The 21,080-nt window shown below is 37.6% G+C and overlaps 1 protein-coding gene across 1 annotated transcript in view; it reads right to left on the reverse strand.

The window, feature by feature from the left end:
• Positions 1 to 375: 375 nt before the first annotated feature.
• LOC137632650 (probable serine/threonine-protein kinase nek3) overlaps positions 376 to 21,080 on the reverse strand; it is a 32,926-nt gene continuing 12,221 nt past the window's right edge. The window contains exons 2-3 of the mRNA XM_068364759.1: positions 14,584 to 15,018; positions 376 to 2,181 (exon numbers count right to left, since the gene is read on the reverse strand). Coding sequence (XP_068220860.1) covers positions 376 to 2,181; positions 14,584 to 15,018 — 2,241 coding nt within the window. The remainder of the gene's footprint in view (positions 2,182 to 14,583; positions 15,019 to 21,080) is intronic.

Genomic DNA, 21,080 nt, shown 5'->3' on the forward strand with positions numbered 1-21,080 from the left:
ATATATATATATAGTATAAACATGTGCATAGAAATCACGTCATTTGACACGTGATGAGCATAGATATGTTGAGTCTGTTGTCACCAATAAGACGAAAGTACTTACTCCAACGAAGAGTTTTCACTTTTCCTTTCATGGCTTTAATATCAGGGTTGTCTCCACTTCCAGAGTGGGTGTGCATGTATTTTAGTTTATGGGTTTTGTCCTATGCTATGTAGAAGATTTATTTCAACAATCATCTAGGTTCCTTTTTGGTTTACATACCATAAATATCATTAGACTATGTCCATGTTTGTATTGCCATTTCTTCTCACAGATTAGACTAGATAAAGACCTTAGATGAGTCTTCCGGAATGCTATTAGCTTTGTTCTGTTTTATGACTTGATTTTGAAAAATTCAAAGAAAGGTGAAAGTTGCTCCACTCTTGGGGGAAGGGAAGGAGATGGAGTAGTTATGGGTTGCATCGTATTCGATGAAGCAGTAGTTTGCAAAGACTTTTCTCCTGATAGCCGGGAGTGTCCAGAAGGAACAAGAACATTAGCTACTGGGGCATTTAATCTGGGGACTGGATTATATGAAGGACTTGCCCTTTTTTTGTAATGCATTGTTGTAGTTCTGACTGGGAATTTAGTGGTAGAAAATGTTGTTGATGTTTGAGTACTTGGGGTCTGAGTTGCTGTAATCAGTGAAGTAGTTCTTGTAGCCGGAACTGTATTGGGCAGCACACTGCTGTGTGTTGTTTGTTGAATTAATCTAATGATTGGTGGTGATGGTGTGGATGTCATTCTGTTTATTGGTAGATCGAAACCTATTGCTGTTTGGCTTGTTTGAGCCGTAACTCGAGTCGGAGTAGCTGCTGTCATAGTCATCCTTTTGAATTCAAAGAAGTTGAAGCCATTGTTAAACAGATTGATTTCTGAACGTTGTCTCCCAGGGCTCGTCTTAGGGTTTACCTTTGGTGGTAGGTAACCATTGCTTATTGCATTAGGGCTAATATTGTTTCCATCCCCAGTTGAAGAGTTTGGTTTTCCAGTGCTGCCTATGTTACCATTACTTATCTTTAAACCACCATTTGCATTATTAGCTATCGAGGAATCATTGACTTTTATCCCATTATTATTGTTTCTGTTATTTGTAGCTGGAGATTGATGTCTTTGTAGAGGTGGTCTGATAGTCTGATGGGGTGCAATGTTGATCTGACCTCTACCAGTATTTTGAATTAGTTTGGGAAAAAAGAAAGGTGTTCTTCCCCTAGGTGTTGTTGATCTGCTAGATAGAGGAGTAGTTAGTGTTTTTATAGTAACTGGTTTGAGAGTGGACACAACTCCTATGAAATATCCTTTGGCAGGTCTTGGGGATGTGGTGGTAAGTCTTGGTTTTGTTGTAGTGGATACTGGGCGTTTGGTAGTAGACAGAGGTCGTGTGGTGGTAAGTTTTGGTTGTGTGGTAGTAGATGGACGACGTGTGGTGGAAATTTTGGGTTGTGCGGTAGTAGACAGAGGTCGTGTGGTGGTAAGTTTTGCTTGTGTGGTAGTAGATAGACGACGTGTGGTGGAAAGTTTTGGTTGTGCGGTAGTAGATAGAGGACGTATGGTGGTAAGCTTTGGTTGTGTGGTAGAGGATATTGGACGTATGGTGGTATATATTTGACGTATGGTAGTCGACATTGGACGTGTAATAGTAGGTATTGATTGTATGTTGGTTTTACTTGAACGTGCAGTTGTAGCAGGTACTCTGTATGCGGTGGTTGCCTTAGGAGACATAGTTGTTACTATACTCCTTAACAACATTGTACCTGCTATGCATCCAGAATTAAGGCTTGACCTACATGCAGTAGTTTGTGGTCGAGTAGTTGTTAACTGTAGCTTATTACTAAGTGATACGTTACTGAAATGTATAGTATCTGTACCCCCTTGTGTATTTGAACTTTGGCTGCCTTTGGCTTCTGGTGCAAATAAGAAATTATCAAACATGGCATCCCTTGCAATGCTAGTGAAAGAAATTGTTGGGCGGTATCCAGCAGCATCAGCAACATAACGAACATTCATTAGTTGACGGTTCGGAAGGAGTACGTAATATCGTCCTTCTTCTCTATTTCCATCGCGATTTGCCTCGTGTCCATAGAAGTTTCCATACATTGGTTGCTTCAATCTATAGCTGAAGCTGGATTTATCTGGATCCTGTGAATTAAAGATATCAAGGAGGTAGATTAGTGATGAATCTTAAATAACAAGATGTCTTTCATCCTTGAAAATTCGGTTCCACTAAATTAAATTATCTTATCGTTAGGGTTAAATCTTTAATTTTTCATTTTTAGGGCCTTTCCAATAAATTACTGGATCGCATAAACGTCAAACGAGATAAGAAATGCCTTTTGATGTGCAATTATTCTTAAAAATAAATACTGTAAATTTGTAGGCTAATCATTGCAATGCACGCAGTAGATGATATGAGTAGGCTACACCGCATTATCAATGTACCATCCATAGAAGTAATGCCGGTTATGTAAGGAAATTATAACTCTGAATGAGATGTTACTGTCCTTTTGAAATTTAGTCAAAGCTCCGTTCAAATTGCTGTCTTCAATTTTTCATTATAATGTAAATATTAGAATGATCTAGCACTAATGATAGAAAAAAAAATTGAAACTGAAAGAATGTTAGCTTTTCTTTCTTCCAGGGAATAGATAGAACATTATAGAAGACAATACCATCGGTTGTTGTTACAGTGGTTAACTAGAATAACTAAAATCTTATACATATTTGTGTTACAGCCTACTGACGGAAAAGTTAACTTATCATTAGAACAAGCATATTATAAAGTTTACCCAAGTATATGGATATGTTGATTTTCTTCACAAGTAAACATAATTTTTCAGTATTTAATAGATAATGCATTTAACATTTCAACTAACCATCACTTTAATTTTTACTTTATTGCGTTACTAAATGTAATTTTATATGGAAGGTTTCTTAGTAAAACTATCTTGTTCATTGCTCATCTAGTTTGAGCAAAGATAAGGAAAATGCACTTAACTAAAGGTTTTGAGGGAATTCTACCAAGTTACATGTAGTAATCTCAAGAGGTGCTGTGATTATTGTCGTTGATATTGGTATTGTTGTTGTCGTCGTAGTGGATGCCCGCTTGATAAAATCACTACTGTGATCTTTCATTATCGTTTTTAGTCAAAATAAAAGTCCTATTTTTTTGCCACCGTGTAGATGTTTTGTCTCAAGTGTAGTATTTTTTAGCGATATTAGAAAGTCCTTTAACAAGGAATTCTCAGCTTTCTGTGATGGTATTGGCAAATGCATCAAGTTAGCCAGTAAAGCATTGCGGCCATGCTCGCTCCCATGACATTTATCCTGTATAGGCCTACTCGTGGAAGATGCTTGCTTTCCTAAAGCATCTAATTCTTGTACTCCTTATTTTTATTTCTCTATAATTTGTTAGCGTATGTTCCAAAAGTACTCTGTACTTGTCCATTAATTCCTTTATTCGAGAGTCATAGACAAAATTTACCCTTGCTAAGGACTCGGTTTTGTCTCAATGTTCCTCGTATATTTTGGTTCTATGTAGACCAGGTTCAAGGGAGCCCTTTTTTTCTTCTTCTTCTTCTTGATTTTTAACTCCTGTGAAAGACAAACAGTTACATATTTCTCCAACCTTCTTCGTTTGAGAATTAATGTAAAGATATAAAGAAGTAGGCCTACGTGTTTTTCTTATTCTTTTTTTTTTAGTTATACTTGGCATAATATGGTAGTATACTTCTTTCGGGATGGGTATCTCTTTTAGCTATCTAAGATATACCTAATATCATATCTAAGACACTGGGTGGTATTCATAAAGAAAAGGATATGCTTATACTTGCAAAATATGAAGGAAATCCTTCTACTTGTATTCATAAACATTTCAAGCAAAAGCTTCTACTTTTATAGCAAAAGCATATCCTTATAATCACATAAAAGTAAATGGTTATACATAAAGAAGACCCTTTACTTCATATAAAGAGCATATGCTTCGAAAAAGCTGAGTCTGGTCAGTAGCAGACTGCAGTTGTTCTGTCCGATTCTCAGCACGATGGCAGATTTTGTGGATGTGAGGTATGTTAAACAATACACGCCCCGTTTACCCACACTTGATAGTGATTTCAAGATGTTATTCCGTTTTGAAGAACAAAATGTACAGTGGCTTGCGGACAGATATCTTGTCCACACCTGGAATCTCGATGAAATATCAAGGTTAAGCCATAACTTGGTGATATGCATTTTACATTTGCTTTTGCATGTATAAACAGTTGGGAGAATACGAAGGCTGCTGTATTTAGGGTTGTATGTATGTACAAACAGTATATATGTATGTACTGTATGTATATATATATATATATATATATATATATATATATATATATATATGTGTGTGTGTGTGTGTGTGTGTGTGTGTGTGTACAGTACATGCAAATATACTGTATTCATATAATATATAAATATAGTTTATATATATATATATATATATATATATATATATATATATATATGTATGTATGTATGTATGTATGTATGTATGTGTATATATATATATATATATATATATATGTATGTATGTATGTATGTATGTGTTTATATATATATATATATATATATATATATATATATATATATATATATATATATATATATATATATATGTGTGTATGTATGTATATTATATATATATATATATATATATATATATATATATATGTATATATATATATATATATATATATATATATATATATATATATATATATGTATATGTACTGTATGTATATATGTCTGTGTATGTGTATATATATGTATATATAGACATCGTATAAATATACATATATACACAGAATATTCATATACTGCAAAAGCTTATATACATGCATGTATATAGACATATATAAACTATATATGTATATATATATATATATATATATATATATATATATATATATATATATATATATATATCGATTCGTACCAGAAATAGATTGTTCTAAATCCCAAACCTGGAATAATTTAGCTGAAATCAACTATTTCAATTCGGTTTGCTTTAAACCTCAATTACCATTCGCCCTTCGTCCGGGTATCTTAAAGTTTCCTTCAAACTGCAAAGTTGAGCATTTAGCGTCTTCAAAACTTTTCAACTTAAATCCATAAATCAAATCACGTAGTTTATTATTATTATCATTATTATTATTATTATTATTGTTATTATTATTATTATTATTATTATTATTGTTGTTGTTGTTGTTGTTATAAAACAAGAATGGAATTTTTCGCGAGTCCTAAAAGAATTCGGAAGAAAATCTTCTTGGATTTCCAAATGGCTTCAGAAGAAATAGCCATAGACTTAGCATGGAATTCTGAATGCCTCCAGAACGGAATCTCAGAACGGTATCGGAAGAAAACTTTCCCGGATTTCCAAATGGCTTCAGAAAAAAATAGCTATAGACTTGGCATGGAATTCTGAATGCCTCCAGAACGGAATCTCAGGACGGTTTCGGAAGAAAACTTTCCCGAATTTCCAAAAGTCTTCAAAGGACATAGCCGTATACTTAACATGGATTTCTGAATGACTCCAGAACTGAAATTTCCAGGAGCAGTCCTGAACAACTCCTCCTCCAGCTTAAAATGACTTCTGAAGACCTGATCTTCATTTTTTCAAACGTAGCCTGCAACACCTCACATGATCTGTATGTAGCTGGCGAAATCTAACCAAGGAAATGCGCGTCGATAGGAGTAAGAGGAAATGAGTTGATGACTGGGAGAAGGATTTCACAGATCGCGTTCTGGCGGAATAGGAAGCTGCTGGTAAGAATTATGCGTTACGTCTTCGGAACACCATCAACTACAGATGGTTTTGGTTGCTGCCGAAGTTGCCGATCGTTCGTTTTATATCGCCCGACCTATAGAAAGACACGGGATCTTCCGTTGGCAGCTGAGCTTTGAAGATCATAATGTATGCGCCTTGAAGGATCCTTTGCTTGGGCTTTTGCGACGATGTCTTATTAAAGGAGAGTCTTGGAAAAAGTATGAGGCTTTATATCGGTGCAAAAACGGATTGCGGGGAATGAGGATGGAGGCAGAATGGTTTAACTGAACGGTGAGTGACGTGTAGTTCTTCAACAGGATTGTCTCAAAATTCGCCATTGAAGTAAGGACATATCCAGACGACATTGGTAAATATATCATGTTGCTCGTCATTTACTTTGGCATGATAGCGTATGCGGAGAAATCGATAGTATTCATCTCTTTACTCATTGCCCAGATAGGTAAAGAATAAATGCCTTCGATTTCCCTGAGGAATCTGACGAAGTGAGGACTCACGGCACTGAAATCTCTTTTGAAATCTAGAAGGACACTGAAGAACTAAGGAAAAGAGACAATGAAATCTCGAAAGAAACAAATGATCTAATGAAAGAAGATCTTGAAAACTAGAAGACAGGAGAGAACAACGAAGAGGAGCCTCTAATGCCAGAGGTAAGACACCTAAAAATAGAGAGCCTCTAATGCTAGAAGTAAGGCACCTCAAAATATAGATCGAAGACACTCTAATGCTAAAAGTAAGGAACCTAGAAATATATGTCAAAGAACTTCTAATGCTAGAAGTGTGGGAGCTAAAGAGAGAGGTCAAAGAACTTCTAATGTTAGAGGTATGGGAGCTATAAAAAGAGGTCAAAGAACTTCTAATGCTAGAGGTGTGGGAGCTAAAAAGAAGTCAAAGAACTTCTAGTGCTAGAGGTGTGGGAGCTGAAAAGAGGTCAAAGAACTTCTAATGCTAGAGGTGTGGGAGCTAAAGAGAGGTCAAAGAACTTCTAATGCTAGAGCTGTGGGAGCTAAAAAGAAGTCAAAGAACTTCTAATGCTAGAGGTGTGGGAGCTAAAAATAGGTCAAAGAACTTCTAATGCTAGAGGTGTGGGAGCTAAAAAGAAGTCAAAAAACTTGTAATGCTAGAGGTGTGGGAGCTAAAAAAAGGTCAAAAAACTTCTAATGCTAGAGGTGTGGGAACTACAAAGAGGTCAATGAACTTCTAATGCTAGAGGTGTGGGAGCTAAAAAGAGGTCAAAGAACTTCTAATGCTAGAGGTGTGGGAGCTAAAAAGAGGTCAAAGAACCTCTAATGCTAGAGGTGTGGGAGCTTAAAAGAGGTCAAAGAACTTCTAATGCAAGGGGTGTGGGAACGAAAAAGAGGTCAAAGATCTTCTAATGCAAGGAGTGGGGGAGCTAAAAAGAGGTCAAAGAACTTCTAATGCAAGGGGTGTGGGAGCTAAAAAGAGGTCAAAGAACTTCTAATGCAAGGGGTGCGAGAGGTAAAAAGAGGTAAAAAAACTTCTAATGCAAGGGGTGTGGGAGCTAAAAAGAGGTCAAAGAACTTCTAATGCAAGGGGTGGGGGAGCTAAAAAGAGGTCAAAGAACTTCTAATTCAGGGGGTGGGGGAGTTAAAAAGAGGTCAAAGAACTTCCAATGCAAGGGGTGGGGGAGTTAAAAAGAGGTCAAAGAACTTCTAATGCAAGGGGTGGGGGAGTTAAAAAGAGGTCAAAGAACTTCTAATGCAAGGGGTGGGGGAGCTAAAAAGAGGTCAAAGAACTTATAATGCAAGGGGTGGGGGAGCTAAAAAGAGGTAAAAGAACTTCTAATGCAAGGGGTGTGGGAGCTAAAAGAACTTCTAATGCGAGGGGTGGGGGAGCTAAAAAGAGGTCAAAGAACTTCTAATGCAAGGGGTGTGGGAGCTAAAAAGAGGTCAAAGAACTTCTAATGCAAGGGATGGGGGAGCTAAAAAGAGGTCAAAGAACTTCTAATGAAAGGGGTGGAGGAGGTAAAAAGAGGTCAAAGAACTTATAATGCAAGGGGTGGGGGAGCTAAAAAGAGGTAAAAGAACTTCTAAGGCAAGGGGTGTGGGAGCTAAAAGAATTTCTAATGCGAGGCGTGGGGGAGCTAAAAAGAGGTCAAAGAACTTCTAATGCGAGGGGTGTGGGAGCTAAAAAGAGGTCAAAGAACTTCTAATGCAAGGGATGGGGGAGCTAAAAAGAGGTCAAAGAACTTCTAATGCAAGGGGTGGGGGAGCTAAAAAGAGGTCAAAGAACTTCTAATGCAAGGGGTGGGGGAGCTAAAAAGAGGTCAAAGAACTTCTAATGCAAAGGGGTGGGGGAGCTAAAAAGAGATCAAAGAACTTCTAATGCAAGGGGTGGGGGAATTAAAAAGAGGTCAAAAAACTTCTAATGCTAGAGGTGTGGGGGCTAAAAAGAGGTCAAAGAACTTCTAATGCAAGGGGTGGGGGAGCTAAAAAGAGGTCAAAGAACTTCTAATGCAAGGGGTGGGGAGCTAAAAAGAGGTCAAAGAACTTCTAATGCAAGGGGTGTGGGAGCTAAAAAAAAGGTCAAAGAACTTCTAATGCAAGGGGTGGGGGAGCTAAAAAGAGGTCAAAGAACTTCTAATGCAAGGGGTGGGGGAGCTAACAAGAGGTCAAAGAACTTCTGATGCAAGGGGTGGGGGAGCTAAAAAGAGGTCAAAGAACTTCTAATGCAAGGGGTGGGGGAAATAAAAAGAGGTCAAAAAACTTCTAATGCAAGGGGTGGGGGAGCTAAAAAGAGGTCAAAGAACTCCTAATACAAGGGGTGGGGAAGCTTAAAAGAGGTCAAAGAACTTCTAATGCAAGGGGTGGGGGAGCTAAAAAGAGGTCAAAGAACTTCTAATGCAAGGGGTGGGGGAGCTAACAAGAGGTCAAAGAACTTCTGATGCAAGGGGTGGGGGAGCTAAAAAGAGGTCAAAGAACTTCTAATGCAAGGGGTGGGGGAAATAAAAAGAGGTCAAAAAACTTCTAATGCAAGGGGTGGGGGAGCTAAAAAGAGGTCAAAGAACTTCTAATGCGAGGGGTGTGGGAGCTAAAAAGAGGTCAAAGAACTTCTAATGCGAGGGGTGTAGGAGCTAAAAAGAGGTAAAAAAAACTTCTAATGCAAGGGGTGGGGGAGCTAAAAAGAGGTCAAAGAACTTCTAATGCAAGGGGTGGGGGAGCTAAAAAGAGGTCAAAGAACTTCTAATGCAAGGGGTGGGGGAGCTAAAAAGAGGTCAAAGAACTTCTAATGCAAGGGGTGGGGGAAAAAAAAGAGGTCAAAGAACTTCTAATGCAAAGGGGTGGGGAGCTAAAAAGAGGTCAAAAAACTTCTAATGCAAGGGGTAGTGGAGCTAAAAATAGGTCAAAGAACTTCTAATGCAAGGGGTGGGGAACTAAAAAGAGGTCAAAGAACTTCTAATGCAAGGGGTGGGGGAGCTAAAAAGAGGTCAAAGAACTTCTAATGCAAGGGGTGGGGGAGCTAAAAAGAGGTCAAAGAACTTCTAATGCAAGGGGTGGGGGAGCTAAAAAGAGGTCAAAGAACTTCTAATGCAAGGGGTGTGGGAGCTAAAAAAAGGTCAAAGAACTTCTAATGCAAGGGGTGGGGGAGCTAAAAAGATGTCAAAGAACTTCTAATGCAAGGGGTGGGGGAGCTAACAAGAGGTCAAAGAACTTCTGATGCAAGGGGTGGGGGAGCTAAAAAGAGGTCAAAGAACTTCTAATGCAAGGGGTGGGGGAAATAAAAAGAGGTCAAAAAACTTCTAATGCAAGGGGTGGGGGAGCTAAAAAGAGGTCAAAGAACTTCTAATGCGAGGGGTGTGGGAGCTAAAAAGAGGTCAAAGAACTTCTAATGCGAGGGGTGTGGGAGCTAAAAAGAGGTAAAAAAACTTCTAATGCAAGGGGTGGGGGAGCTAAAAAGAGGTCAAAGAACTTCTAATGCAAGGGGTGGTGGAGCTAAAAAGAGGTCAAAGAACTTCTAATGCAAGGGGTGGGGGAGCTAAAAAGAGGTCAAAGAACTTCTAATGCAAGGGGTGGGGGAAAAAAAAGAGGTCAAAGAACTTCTAATGCAAAGGGGTGGGGGAGCTAAAAAGAGGTCAAAATACTTCTAATGCAAGGGGTAGTGGAGCTAAAAATAGGTCAAAGAACTTCTAATGCAAGGGGTGGGGAATTAAAAAGAGGTCAAAGAACTTCTAATGCAAGGGGTGGGGGAGCTAAAAAGAGGTCAAAGAACTTCTAATGCAAGGGGTGGGGGAGCTAAAAAGAGGTCAAAAAACTTCTAATGCAAGGGGTGGGGGAGCTAAAAAGAGGTCAAAGAACTTCTAATGCAAGGGGTGAGGGAGCTAAAAAGAGGTCAAAGAACTTCTAATGCAACGGGTGTGGGAGCTAAAAAGAGGTCTAAGAACTTCTAATGCAAGGGGTGGGGGAGCTAAAAAGAGGTCAAAGAACTTCTAATGCAAGGGGTTGGGGAGCTAAAAAGATGTCAAAGAACTTCTAATGCAAGGGATGGGGGAGCTAAAAAGAGGTCAAAGAACTTCTAATGCAAGGGGTGGGGGAGCTAAAAAGAGGTCAAAGAACTTCTAATGCAAGGGGTGAGGGAGCTAAAAAGAGGTCAAAGAACTTCTAATGCAAAGGGGTGGGGGAGCTAAAAAGAGGTCAAAGAACTTCTAATGCAAGGGGTGGGGGAGCTAAAAAGAGGTCAAAGAACTTCTAATGCAAGGGGTGAGGGAGCTAGAAAGAGGTCAAAGAACTTCTAATGCAAGGGGTGAGAGAGCTAAAAAGAGGTAAAAGAACTTCTAATGCAAGGGGTGGGGGAGCTATAAAGAGGTCAAAGAACTTCTAATGCAAGGGGTGGGGGAGCTAAAAAGAGGTCAAAAACTTCTAATGCAAAGGGTGGGGGAGCTAAAAAGAGGTCAAAGAACTTCTAATGCAAGGGGTGGTGGAGCTAAAAAGAGGTCAAAGAACTTCTAATGCAAGGGGTGGGGAACTAAAAAGAGGTCAAAGAACTTCTAATGCAAGGGGTAAGGGAGCTAAAAAGAGGTCAAAGAACTTCTAATGCAAGGGGTGAGGGAGCTAAAAAGAGGTCAAAGAACTTCTAATGCAAGGGGTGAGGGAGCTAAAAAGAGGTCAAAGAAATTCTAATACAAGGGGTGTGGAAGCTAAAAAGAGGTTAAAGACCTTCTAATGCAAGGGGTGAGGGAGCTAAAAAGAGGTCAAAGAACTTCTAATGCAAGGGGTAAGGGAGCTAAAAAGAGGTCAAAGAACTTCTAATATAAGGGGTGGGGAAGCTGAAAAGAGGTTAAAGAACTTCTAATGCAAGGGGTGAGGGAGCTAAAAAGAGGTCAAAGAACTTCTAATGCAAGGGGTGAGGGAGCTAAAAAGAGGTCAAAGCACTTCTAATGCAAGGGGTGGGGGAGCTAAAAAGAGGTCAAAGAACTTCTAATGCAAGGGGTGGGGGAGCTAAAAAGAGGTCAAAGAACTTCTAATGCAAGGGGTGGGGGAGCTAAAAAGAGGTCAAAGAACTTCTAATGCAAAGGGTGGGGGAGCTAAAAAGAGGTCAAAGAACTTCTAATGCAAGGGGTGGGGGAGCTAAAAAGAGGTCAAAGAACTTCTAATACAAGGGGCGAGGGAGCTAAAAAGAGGTCAAAGAACTTCTAATGCAAGGGGTGAGGGAGCTAAAAAGAGGTTAAAGAACTTCTAATGCAAGGGGTGAGGGAGCTAAAAAGAGGTCAAAGAACTTCTAATGCAAGGGGTGAGGGAGCTAAAAAGAGGTCAAAGAACTTCTAATACAAGGGGTTTGGAAGCTAAAAAGAGGTTAAAGAACTTCTAATGCAAGGGGTGGGGGAGCTAAAAAGAGGTCAAAGAACTTCTAATGCAAGGGGTGAGGGAGCTAAAAAGAGGTCAAAGAACTTTTAATGCAAGGGGTGTGGGAGCTAAAAAGAGGTCAAAGAACTTCTAATGCAAGGGGTGGGAGAGCTAAAAAGAGGTCAAAGAACTTCTAATGCAAGGGGTGGGGGAGCTAAAAAGAGGTCAAAGAACTTCTAATGCATAGGGTGAGGGAGCTAAAAAGAGGTCAAAGAACTTCTAATGCAAGGGGTGAGGGAGCTAAAAAGAGGTCAAAGAACTTCTAATGCAAGGGGTGAGGGAGCTAAAAAGAGGTCAAAGAACTTCTAATGCAAGGGGTGAGGGAGCTAAAAAGAGGTCAAAGAACTTCTAATACAAGGGGTTTGGAAGCTAAAAAGAGGTTAAAGAACTTCTAATGCAAGGGGTGGGGGAGCTTAAAAGAGGTCAAAGAACTTCTAATGCAAGGGGTGAGGGAGCTAAAAAGAGGTCAAAGAACTTCTAATGCAAGGGGTGTGGGAGCTAAAAAGAGGTCAAAGAACTTCTAATGCAAGGGGTGAGGGAGCTAAAAAGAGGTCAAAGAACTTCTAATGCAAGGGGTGAGGGAGCTAAAAAGAGGTCAAAGAACTTCTAATACAAGGGGTGTGGAAGCTAAAAAGAGGTTAAAGAACTTCTAATGCAAGGGGTGGGGGAGCTTAAAAGAGGTCAAAGAACTTCTAATGCAAGGGGTGAGGGAGCTAAAAAGAGGTCAAAGAACTTCTAATGCAAGGGGTGTGGGAGCTAAAAAGAGGTCAAAGAACTTCTAATGCAAGGGGTGAGGGAGCTAAAAAGAGGTCAAAGAACTTGTAATGCAAGGGGTGAGGGAGCTAAAAAAAGGTCAAAGAACTTCTAATGCAAGGGGTGAGGGAGTTAAAAAGAGGTCAAAGAACTTGTAATGTAAGGGGTGGGGGAGCTAAAAAGAGGTCAAAGAACTTCTAATGCAAGGGGTGAGGGAGCTAAAAAGAGGTCAAAGAACTTCTAATGCAAGGGGTGGGGGAGCTAAAAAGAGGTCAAAGAACTTCTAATGCAAGGGGTGGGGGAGCTAAAAAGAGGTCAAAGAACTCCTAATACAAGGGGTGGGGAAGCTAAAAAGAGGTCAAAGAACTTCTAATGCAAGGGGTGTGGAAGCTATAAAGAGGTTAAAGAACTTCTAATGCAAGGGGTGTGGGAGCTAAAAAGAGGTCAAAGAACTTCTAATGCTAGAGGTGTGGGAGCTAAAAAGAGGTCAAAGAACTTCTAATGCAAGGGGTGGAAATTTTTGGTTGTGCGGTAGTAGACAGAGGTCGTGTGGTGGTAAGTTTTGGTTGTGTGGTAGTAGATAGACGACGTGTGGTGGCTTTGGGGAAGGAGTGGCGGCGTCTATGTTCTTTCTGATGCGTAAACTTAATTAAATACAAGTAAAAACCGGGCATTAAATACGTATTATAAATACTAAACTCTTTCTTATCTTGACAGCACAAATGAAATCTTACAAGTTCCAACATGCAACTAAGCGCTCCTGAAACACGAGTCAACCTTTTACTTCTGCTTGGAGGATATCCTCGCAAGTAAAAGGTAATCACTATGAATATGGAAAGAAAGGTTTGCTTATACTTCTACCTTTTGCTTCAGAGAATTACCTTGTGCTTCTACCTTAAGCTTACATGGATATCCTTCATTTTTATGAATAATTCCCAGTATAATGATTTTGATAAAACAATAATGATAATTTTTAATCTATGACAAACCACGTATGACATTTAGACTATGAGATAGTATTTGATTGCCAAAACTTCAACAAGTTATTCTGGCAACTATTCATCCAGTGGCGAAAATGCGCAGGTGCACAAACACTACCAAGTTATGCCCAGCTGATGAGTCATGATAACAGTAATCAACAAATAAAGAATGCTATTTTTTCCATTAAAATGTTAAACTCGAACGTTTTGACGGTACCATTAACCTGAAATTTGGTCGCATATGAGTGTTATCCCATAGAATGCATTAACTATTAGTAGGTAGTAGGTTGGCCAGGGCACCAGCCGCCCGTTGAGATACTACCGCTTGAGAGTTATGGGGCATTTTGACTGGCCAGACAGTACCACATGGGATCCTTCTCTCTGGTTACGGTTCTTTCCCTTTGCCCACACATACACCGAATAGTCGGGCCTATTCTTTACAGATTCTCCTCTGACCTCATACACCTGACAACACTGAGATTGCCATACAATTTCTCTTCACCCAAGGGGTTAACTACTGCACCAATTGTTCAGTGGCTACTTTCCTCTTTGTAGGGGTAGAAGAGACTTTAGCTATGGTAAGCAGCTCTTCTAGGAGAAAGACACTCCAAAATCAAACCTTTGTTCTCTAGTCTTGGGTAGTGCCATAGCCTCTGTACCATGATCTTCCACTTCTTGGGTTAGAGTTCACTTGCTTGAGGGTACACTCGGGCACACTATTCTATCTAATTTCTCTTCCTCTTGTTTTGTTAAAGTATTTATAGTTTATATATGAAATATTTATTTTAATGTCGTTACTGTTCTTAAAATATTTTATTTTTCCTCGTTTCCTTTCCTCACCGGGCTATTTTCCCTTTTGGAGCCCCTGGGCTTATAGCATCGTGCTTATCCAACTAGGATTGTAGCTTAGCAATTAATAATAATAATAATAATAATAATAATAATAATATGGTTGGTTATGTCGTGCACCATTTAAATTCCTTGGTTCAATCATTGTCGAGTAGTTTGCTTTAGTCGCTGGGCCTTTTAGGAAATCCCTCAAGGCTAATGCTTACTCCAGCATATGGTTTTGTCGTCTTGTGGGTTAGGAAGAAGTCGTTAGAAAGTGGATCTGAAGTTCTGAACTCACATTGTTTATGCTAACTGGTTGTTGTCCATTTTGCAAGCCTGGTTGGTTATTCATATTGTTATTGCTATTTATATTGTTATTATTATTCCCGCCATTCTGGTTAAAGTTGTTCAAATTGTTCCCATTCTTCTGGTTAAATATGTTCTCTTTTTTGTTTTTGAAATTGCTCACACTGTTGCCGTTGTCTTGGTTGAAATGGTCAAAAATATTTCCATTATTCTGATTGTTAAAGGTGTTTCCAATATTAATGGAGTTATCAGTGTCACCGTTATTCTGGTTAAATCTATTCCCATTGTTCTGGTTAATGAAATTATTCTCATTATCATTCTGCGCGTTCCTGTCATTGCCGTCGGTGTTGATGGTGTTCCTCGTAGTCGGATACCTGTACCCTTTCCTCGATTGCTGTTGAGCCATGGCCACGGCACATAAGCAAATCTGAAAATAAAGAATATTGTAATATTGATAAGCTATGAATAATAATTCAAAGTATTTTTTGACGAAGATTAGCATTAATTATTTATGTGCATTTTTCATTTATTTTCTCCGACTATGTGGAATATGATTGTATAACATAAAGTTTTGATATGGAGATTACGTTGATATAATTTGGTTCGAACTGAACTATATAATCATAGCCTACAGTGTTAAATAAATACCGTATTTTTAGTCGGAATTTTTCCGTAAAAATATACAGTTCTCTGCAGTATTTCAGAAAAAACAGGCGACCTGTAATTGTTACCCTATTTTGTTGTTATCATTTACGGATTGGTGACCGTAATATCACTTCTTTACCTCCATATATCGGTTTTTAAACGGTAAATGCCTGGCAACATTTATTCCAGGATTTGTACCGTTTTGTACGGCAGATTTTTAAGTGTACACAAGTTATTGGAGAAAGGAAGAACGAATATAGAATTATAATAGATTGTCTCTTTTATCTTGGGCTGACTGAAAATATTATTTTGTCTCCGCGTATTTAAATATTGATTATTTGGAGACCAGCAAAATTATCAAAATCGTGCATTGGCCATTATTGCTGTGGATCTTGAATATTTTTGCAATGCGACCCCCAAGTAATTATAGGTTGGGATGGGATATGGGTGCTTCAAATTCGACGATTTAGCAAACAGTGTCCAATTTCTTTTAGCAAAGTTTTCAATAAATAACTTTCTTTGGGACCAATTCCAAAGGAACTTAGAACACAAATGCCTTTAATTACTAATACAATGCTTTCGATTCTTCTTTGTTTCTATGCTCTCTTATGAAGCAAGATTAAGTCTCCATTCGTCTTCGCTCCTATACTATGGCTTGATTTTTTTTCTTCTTTTTTTCTAAGGTATCTATCTACTGTTAGGTTTGCTTCACTGCCCAACAAACTACTTTGATAAATACCTGGCAGTATAGTTGTTGCCTTATGTTATTTGTTTTCGTAAATGGAGAGCCATTATATGTTACATGATAATTTCATGGCTGGAATGCCTTACCGTTTGAAAGCGTTCATCTTTCAAGTTGCTAAATTGAGTTACAAGGTAATTATTTTTGCGCAACTGCAGCTAAGACTTCCGTTCTTTGGATATGCAAATACATGTTGTTCTTTTTCTCTGGCTTCTTGATAATGCAAGTTATTATCTTCTTTTATACTTAATGGGATTGCAAACTGAAGTTTTCACCTCTATAGTCACTTGCTTAACCAAACTATGTTTCGTCCCATTCCACTAAGTCCACTTTTTCAAAGAACGTCATTGTGTGGGATCTTTTATGAATGTTGATGTCTTGAGAGAGAGAGAGAGAGAGAGAGAGAGAGAGAGAGAGAGAGAGAGCTACTTTGGGATCTATTATAGATTTACTCATATTTCGGGAGAAAGCGAGAATTAAGCTTAATTTGAGTAAGTATATATCCGTTTGTTTATTCTGGGTGGTTAGGGAATCAAATAACACAAGGGAACTGGTTACATCATATCTTCAGATCAAGATTATACCATAGCCTTTTTCGGGTCGTTTAGCCTAGTGACAAAAGTATTTTTTTATTCTGAACGCAGTGCCAGTTACCTGATTTTTCAAACGTTAAAAAAAAAGAAAAAAAAAAGAAGTGAGAATCGATATTTCCATCCTTGCTTTCTCGGAATATTTGGAGTATCAAACTTAAGGCTGAGATCCTTAATTTGTTTATTTATATGATTGTGCAGTATGCATTTTCACGGAACACTTGCTGTCTCCATCTATTGTTATTTGTACTTATCGCTCTCTTTTTACATATTCAGAAACGACTGACTCACTTGAGTGGGTTGACTTCCAGGGACGAAGTCTTTGGAAAACTGTCCCATATCGCTTCCGTCGATATCAAATTTATTAACGATGATCCCTTTATCCCGAAATCCCAAATGGTAACAAAATTAAATTAGTAACGGTTGGTCAAAAATGGGGCAACGCCATGAGATATTATGGCAATAATGAAACCTGTGTAATATAACTTTACTGTCACAGGTGTAGATCTTGGTGAGTTTCAGAAATAACAAATTATATCTGATTGATTAATTATTTTGCAATAGCCTCGCTAATTTTGCTCTTAAAGTTGCATTTAGCAATGGACTGCACATTTAATTAAAATGGCTCCTCTTGATTTATATCAACCTGAATATCTCTCTCTCTCTCTCTCTCTCTCTCTCTCTCTCTCTCTCTCTCTCTGCTCCTGTGGTTGTTTCGTTCCTAGACTATATTTGACACGAATAAACTGGCCATTATTTCTTTAATTTTCAATTGAATCCGTGCTAAGTATAATGAATCCAGATTCGCATTCACATGATATAACCAGCTGTCTTTTTTTCCGTGTAAATTCTCGAGGCATATTTATGGTCTCATTTTTATGTAAAATCATACGATGAAATTTGTTAAATTTGCGCTAGTTCTTAAGCGGTCCTTTCTAACCCAGAGTTTGTGGTCATTTCCGGCAATTTGTGGGATGCTTTACAATTCTAGAGTTCTCTGGGTTACATCTAGAGAGACGCAGCCAAGTCGTATGTTGTCTAATAGACGCACACAGCATCTGCAGTGTCGCTTGGAGATTTGGACAAAACAGGAAATACCAGGAAGGAGTTCTTTCATCATATTCATTCATCAGCCTATACTTCTTGAACTTCTCTTGAGCAGGGCGTGGGCGCGATATGCTTGTTCCAAAAAGACTTGCTAATAACAAGGTGAAGAACCGTCCAACACCACGCACATGAACCCCCCCCCCCCCACCTTTGAAGACAATAATGATTACTATGTTCATCTTATAATGCTGAAACAAGTATTTAACCACGACACAGAAAGTTTCTGGTGATACTAAGTAAGTTGTATAGCACATCATGCTTTCGTTGGTGATATTTTTTGGTAGTTTCAATATTTCATATTTCTAAGCCTCGCGACGGCCATAAATGATGCACTTTTCTACTCAAATTCTATTCATTATATCTTTTGTCCATTCACTTATTGAAATTACGCAGTTCTTCTTTAACAAAATAAGGGCTAAGTCTTTGCAATTTCATTTTCAAATTCGAAGCTTATGCGGATTTTAAATGAGAGTATTTGGTCTTTAAATGTACGCACTCATATTACACACACAAACACACACGTGTATGTATACAGAACATACACACAAACACACGCACACACACATATGTATATATATATATATATATATATATAGTATACATTACACGATTATGGTTTCCTGGTCTGAGTACCAAAAATATATAATACTGTGACTCGTGACTGGAACTAAACATGATATTATATATACTATGACTGGCAAGTTAATCAACTGCTCGAATTCCTAACTCCCTTGTTTGTTTTTACATCAAAACTGTTACACTTTAAAATATCAATACATGAATTCTGAGACAGTTAAATAACTCCCAGACAGCAATATATAAAACACTGAATATCCAAAGGTCTCTTAAGTACATTCAAAACTAAAATGGGTAATTACTCTTAAGTATCATTGAAAACTTATCGTGGTTCTTAACAGGATAGAAGCGTAATCTGGTTCTATATAATAATGATTGGAATAATACACTCTTTACAAAAATAAATACAATCTGTAGAAAATTACAACACTTTGAAAAGAATTTACATAATAACAAAATAAGTCACTCAAAAAAAATTTTCTACCAAACTAAACTTAGATTAAGACAAAAATGATACGATCTGATAATTATATAACTTAACTTTAAATGTTAAATCTGAAACCTTTGACTAAGACAAAAGAAAAAATGTAATGTAAATTATACAAATGTTTGATATTTGATAAAAATAGATAACCAGATCACGATACAAAATCTAACCTTCCTACAGGGCTGTTTACAAAACTTTACAAAATGCCAACACTTACCCTAATACAAGGAATTCAAAATCACCGTTTCGTCTTATGTATCTTTCCGACACACGATTTGCTTTGGGGCACAGAATCACTTAGGAGAGGACACACTAAACGTACTGAACACTTTCAAAAACAATATACTGGGTTGCGTGCAAGAGTGAGAGAGGTGAGGAGATGACTATCTTAAGGCTGCTAATCTCTCTCTGTCTGTAATCTTGGTGTCGCCTTTTATATAAAATCTAACTGTTTCTAGAAATTTCCCAACGAACTGGGAAGCGTGGTGGGCCAAGCAAAAGGTCAGAGTTACCAAGTATTGCTCTCCCGAGCACTACTCGTGCTATGCCAGATGGCTCTCTCAATCAGCTAGCTCCACCCACCCTTTGTCCCCGAAATAAAAAGAAAAAGATAACATCTTATCACTAGGTCCTTCACCACGTTTCTAAAGCACATGTACAGAATTTTCCAAAGCACATGTTTCTGAGCATTCTCTCTCAAACATGACGTAATGCCTCATAAGATATAAAAGAACATTACCTATACCCTTGTTCATACCTCGCACAAATCCAACAACTCTCTCAAATAGATTATGTAAGACTTCGTAACAACCATACGTGAAATAAAAAGTTAATTCTTAAAGATAACGTAAATTTACATATACTAACTTGAATAAAGAATACAATGAAATTCACGACAGTCTTACGTAATTTACATAAAATACTTACATCTACATGAGATGGGCTCATTTTAGGAGCTGGCTATTCATCTCTTCAATGCATATATGAAAATAATATAAAATGTAAATAAAATCATGTATAAACTATTGTATTTACTCTACACTAGACCAGCTTCGTAAGTATATATTTATATATATATATATATATATGTGTGTGTGTGTGTATTTATCTATATATATATATATATATATGTATATATATATATATATATATAATTATACTGTGACCTAACCACCTACAAACTCTCCGAATGAAGAGAAACAGCTGAATAATGCACAAACACACACATACTGTATATACACAGATGTGTATGTATACAATACAAACACGCACATATATATGTATATTTATATATATATAAATATATATATATATATATATATATATATACATATACTTGCGAAGCTGGTCTAGCATGATAGTAAATATTTTATTCATGTATTTTATTTGCGTATTTAAGAGATGTATAGCCAGCTCGAAAGGTGAGTTCCACTCACTTAGGATTAAGTAATGTATGTAAATTACAAAAGACTTTTGTCATTCATTTAATTGTTTATTCAGACAGTTTCATATATGTAAATTTACGTTATTTTCAAGAATAAAATTTTTATTTCATTTAGTTTTGTTACTAAGTCTTATATAACCTTGTTTAGGTATGCTGTGTGGCACACACGAGGTAGCACGAAGGATTACGTCATTATTTTCTCGTGGTTAGAAAATTCTAGATTAAGTTTATCTTTTTTGTAATGTTACTAGAGTAAGGTGGGCGGAGTTAGCAGAGAGTTGCCTTGCAAGCAACTTTAGTGCCCTTTCTTCAAATGACTACTTTGGCACCCTTGACACGGCTAGACCATGCCCCCCACGCTTCCAGTAGGCCGAACTGGAAGGTTCTGGAATTAATTAAGTTGATATATATAAAGCCTAGAAATGCATAAGAAGGACACAGAGAATTCCCGCCTGATAGTCGAAAGCCATCGTTCTGCCAACCCTCTCTCAAGCACCTCTCATACGTAAAAAAAAAAAGAAAAAAAAAAAGTTTTTCTTTCGTGTACAGTGTTTGTGAAACATTGTTATTTTTTGTTACTGGTTTTTGTAAAGGGAAGTGAGTATTATATAAGTTTACATTGAAGGTTATTTTTTAACTGGCCCTGTATAATTCATTAATGTGAATTGGATTAAAACATTTTGCTTAACCGTTCTGTAAACTTGTGTGAACCAAAAGACATAAGTGTAACAGTTGTGTAAATGTAAATTTCATTATTGTGTATTTATTAGTGTTAAAGTGTTAACTCTTTTCATTAATTGTCAAAATTAAATATTCTTATAAATCAATTTCTAGTAAAACGAGTGTTTGTGTCATTTTCTGGAGTGTTATGTTATAAGTCCAAGGTCTAATTCTGATT

This window comes from Palaemon carinicauda, chromosome 1 (genome assembly GCF_036898095.1).
Source record: "Palaemon carinicauda isolate YSFRI2023 chromosome 1, ASM3689809v2, whole genome shotgun sequence".
Classification (NCBI taxonomy): Eukaryota; Metazoa; Arthropoda; class Malacostraca; order Decapoda; family Palaemonidae; genus Palaemon; species Palaemon carinicauda.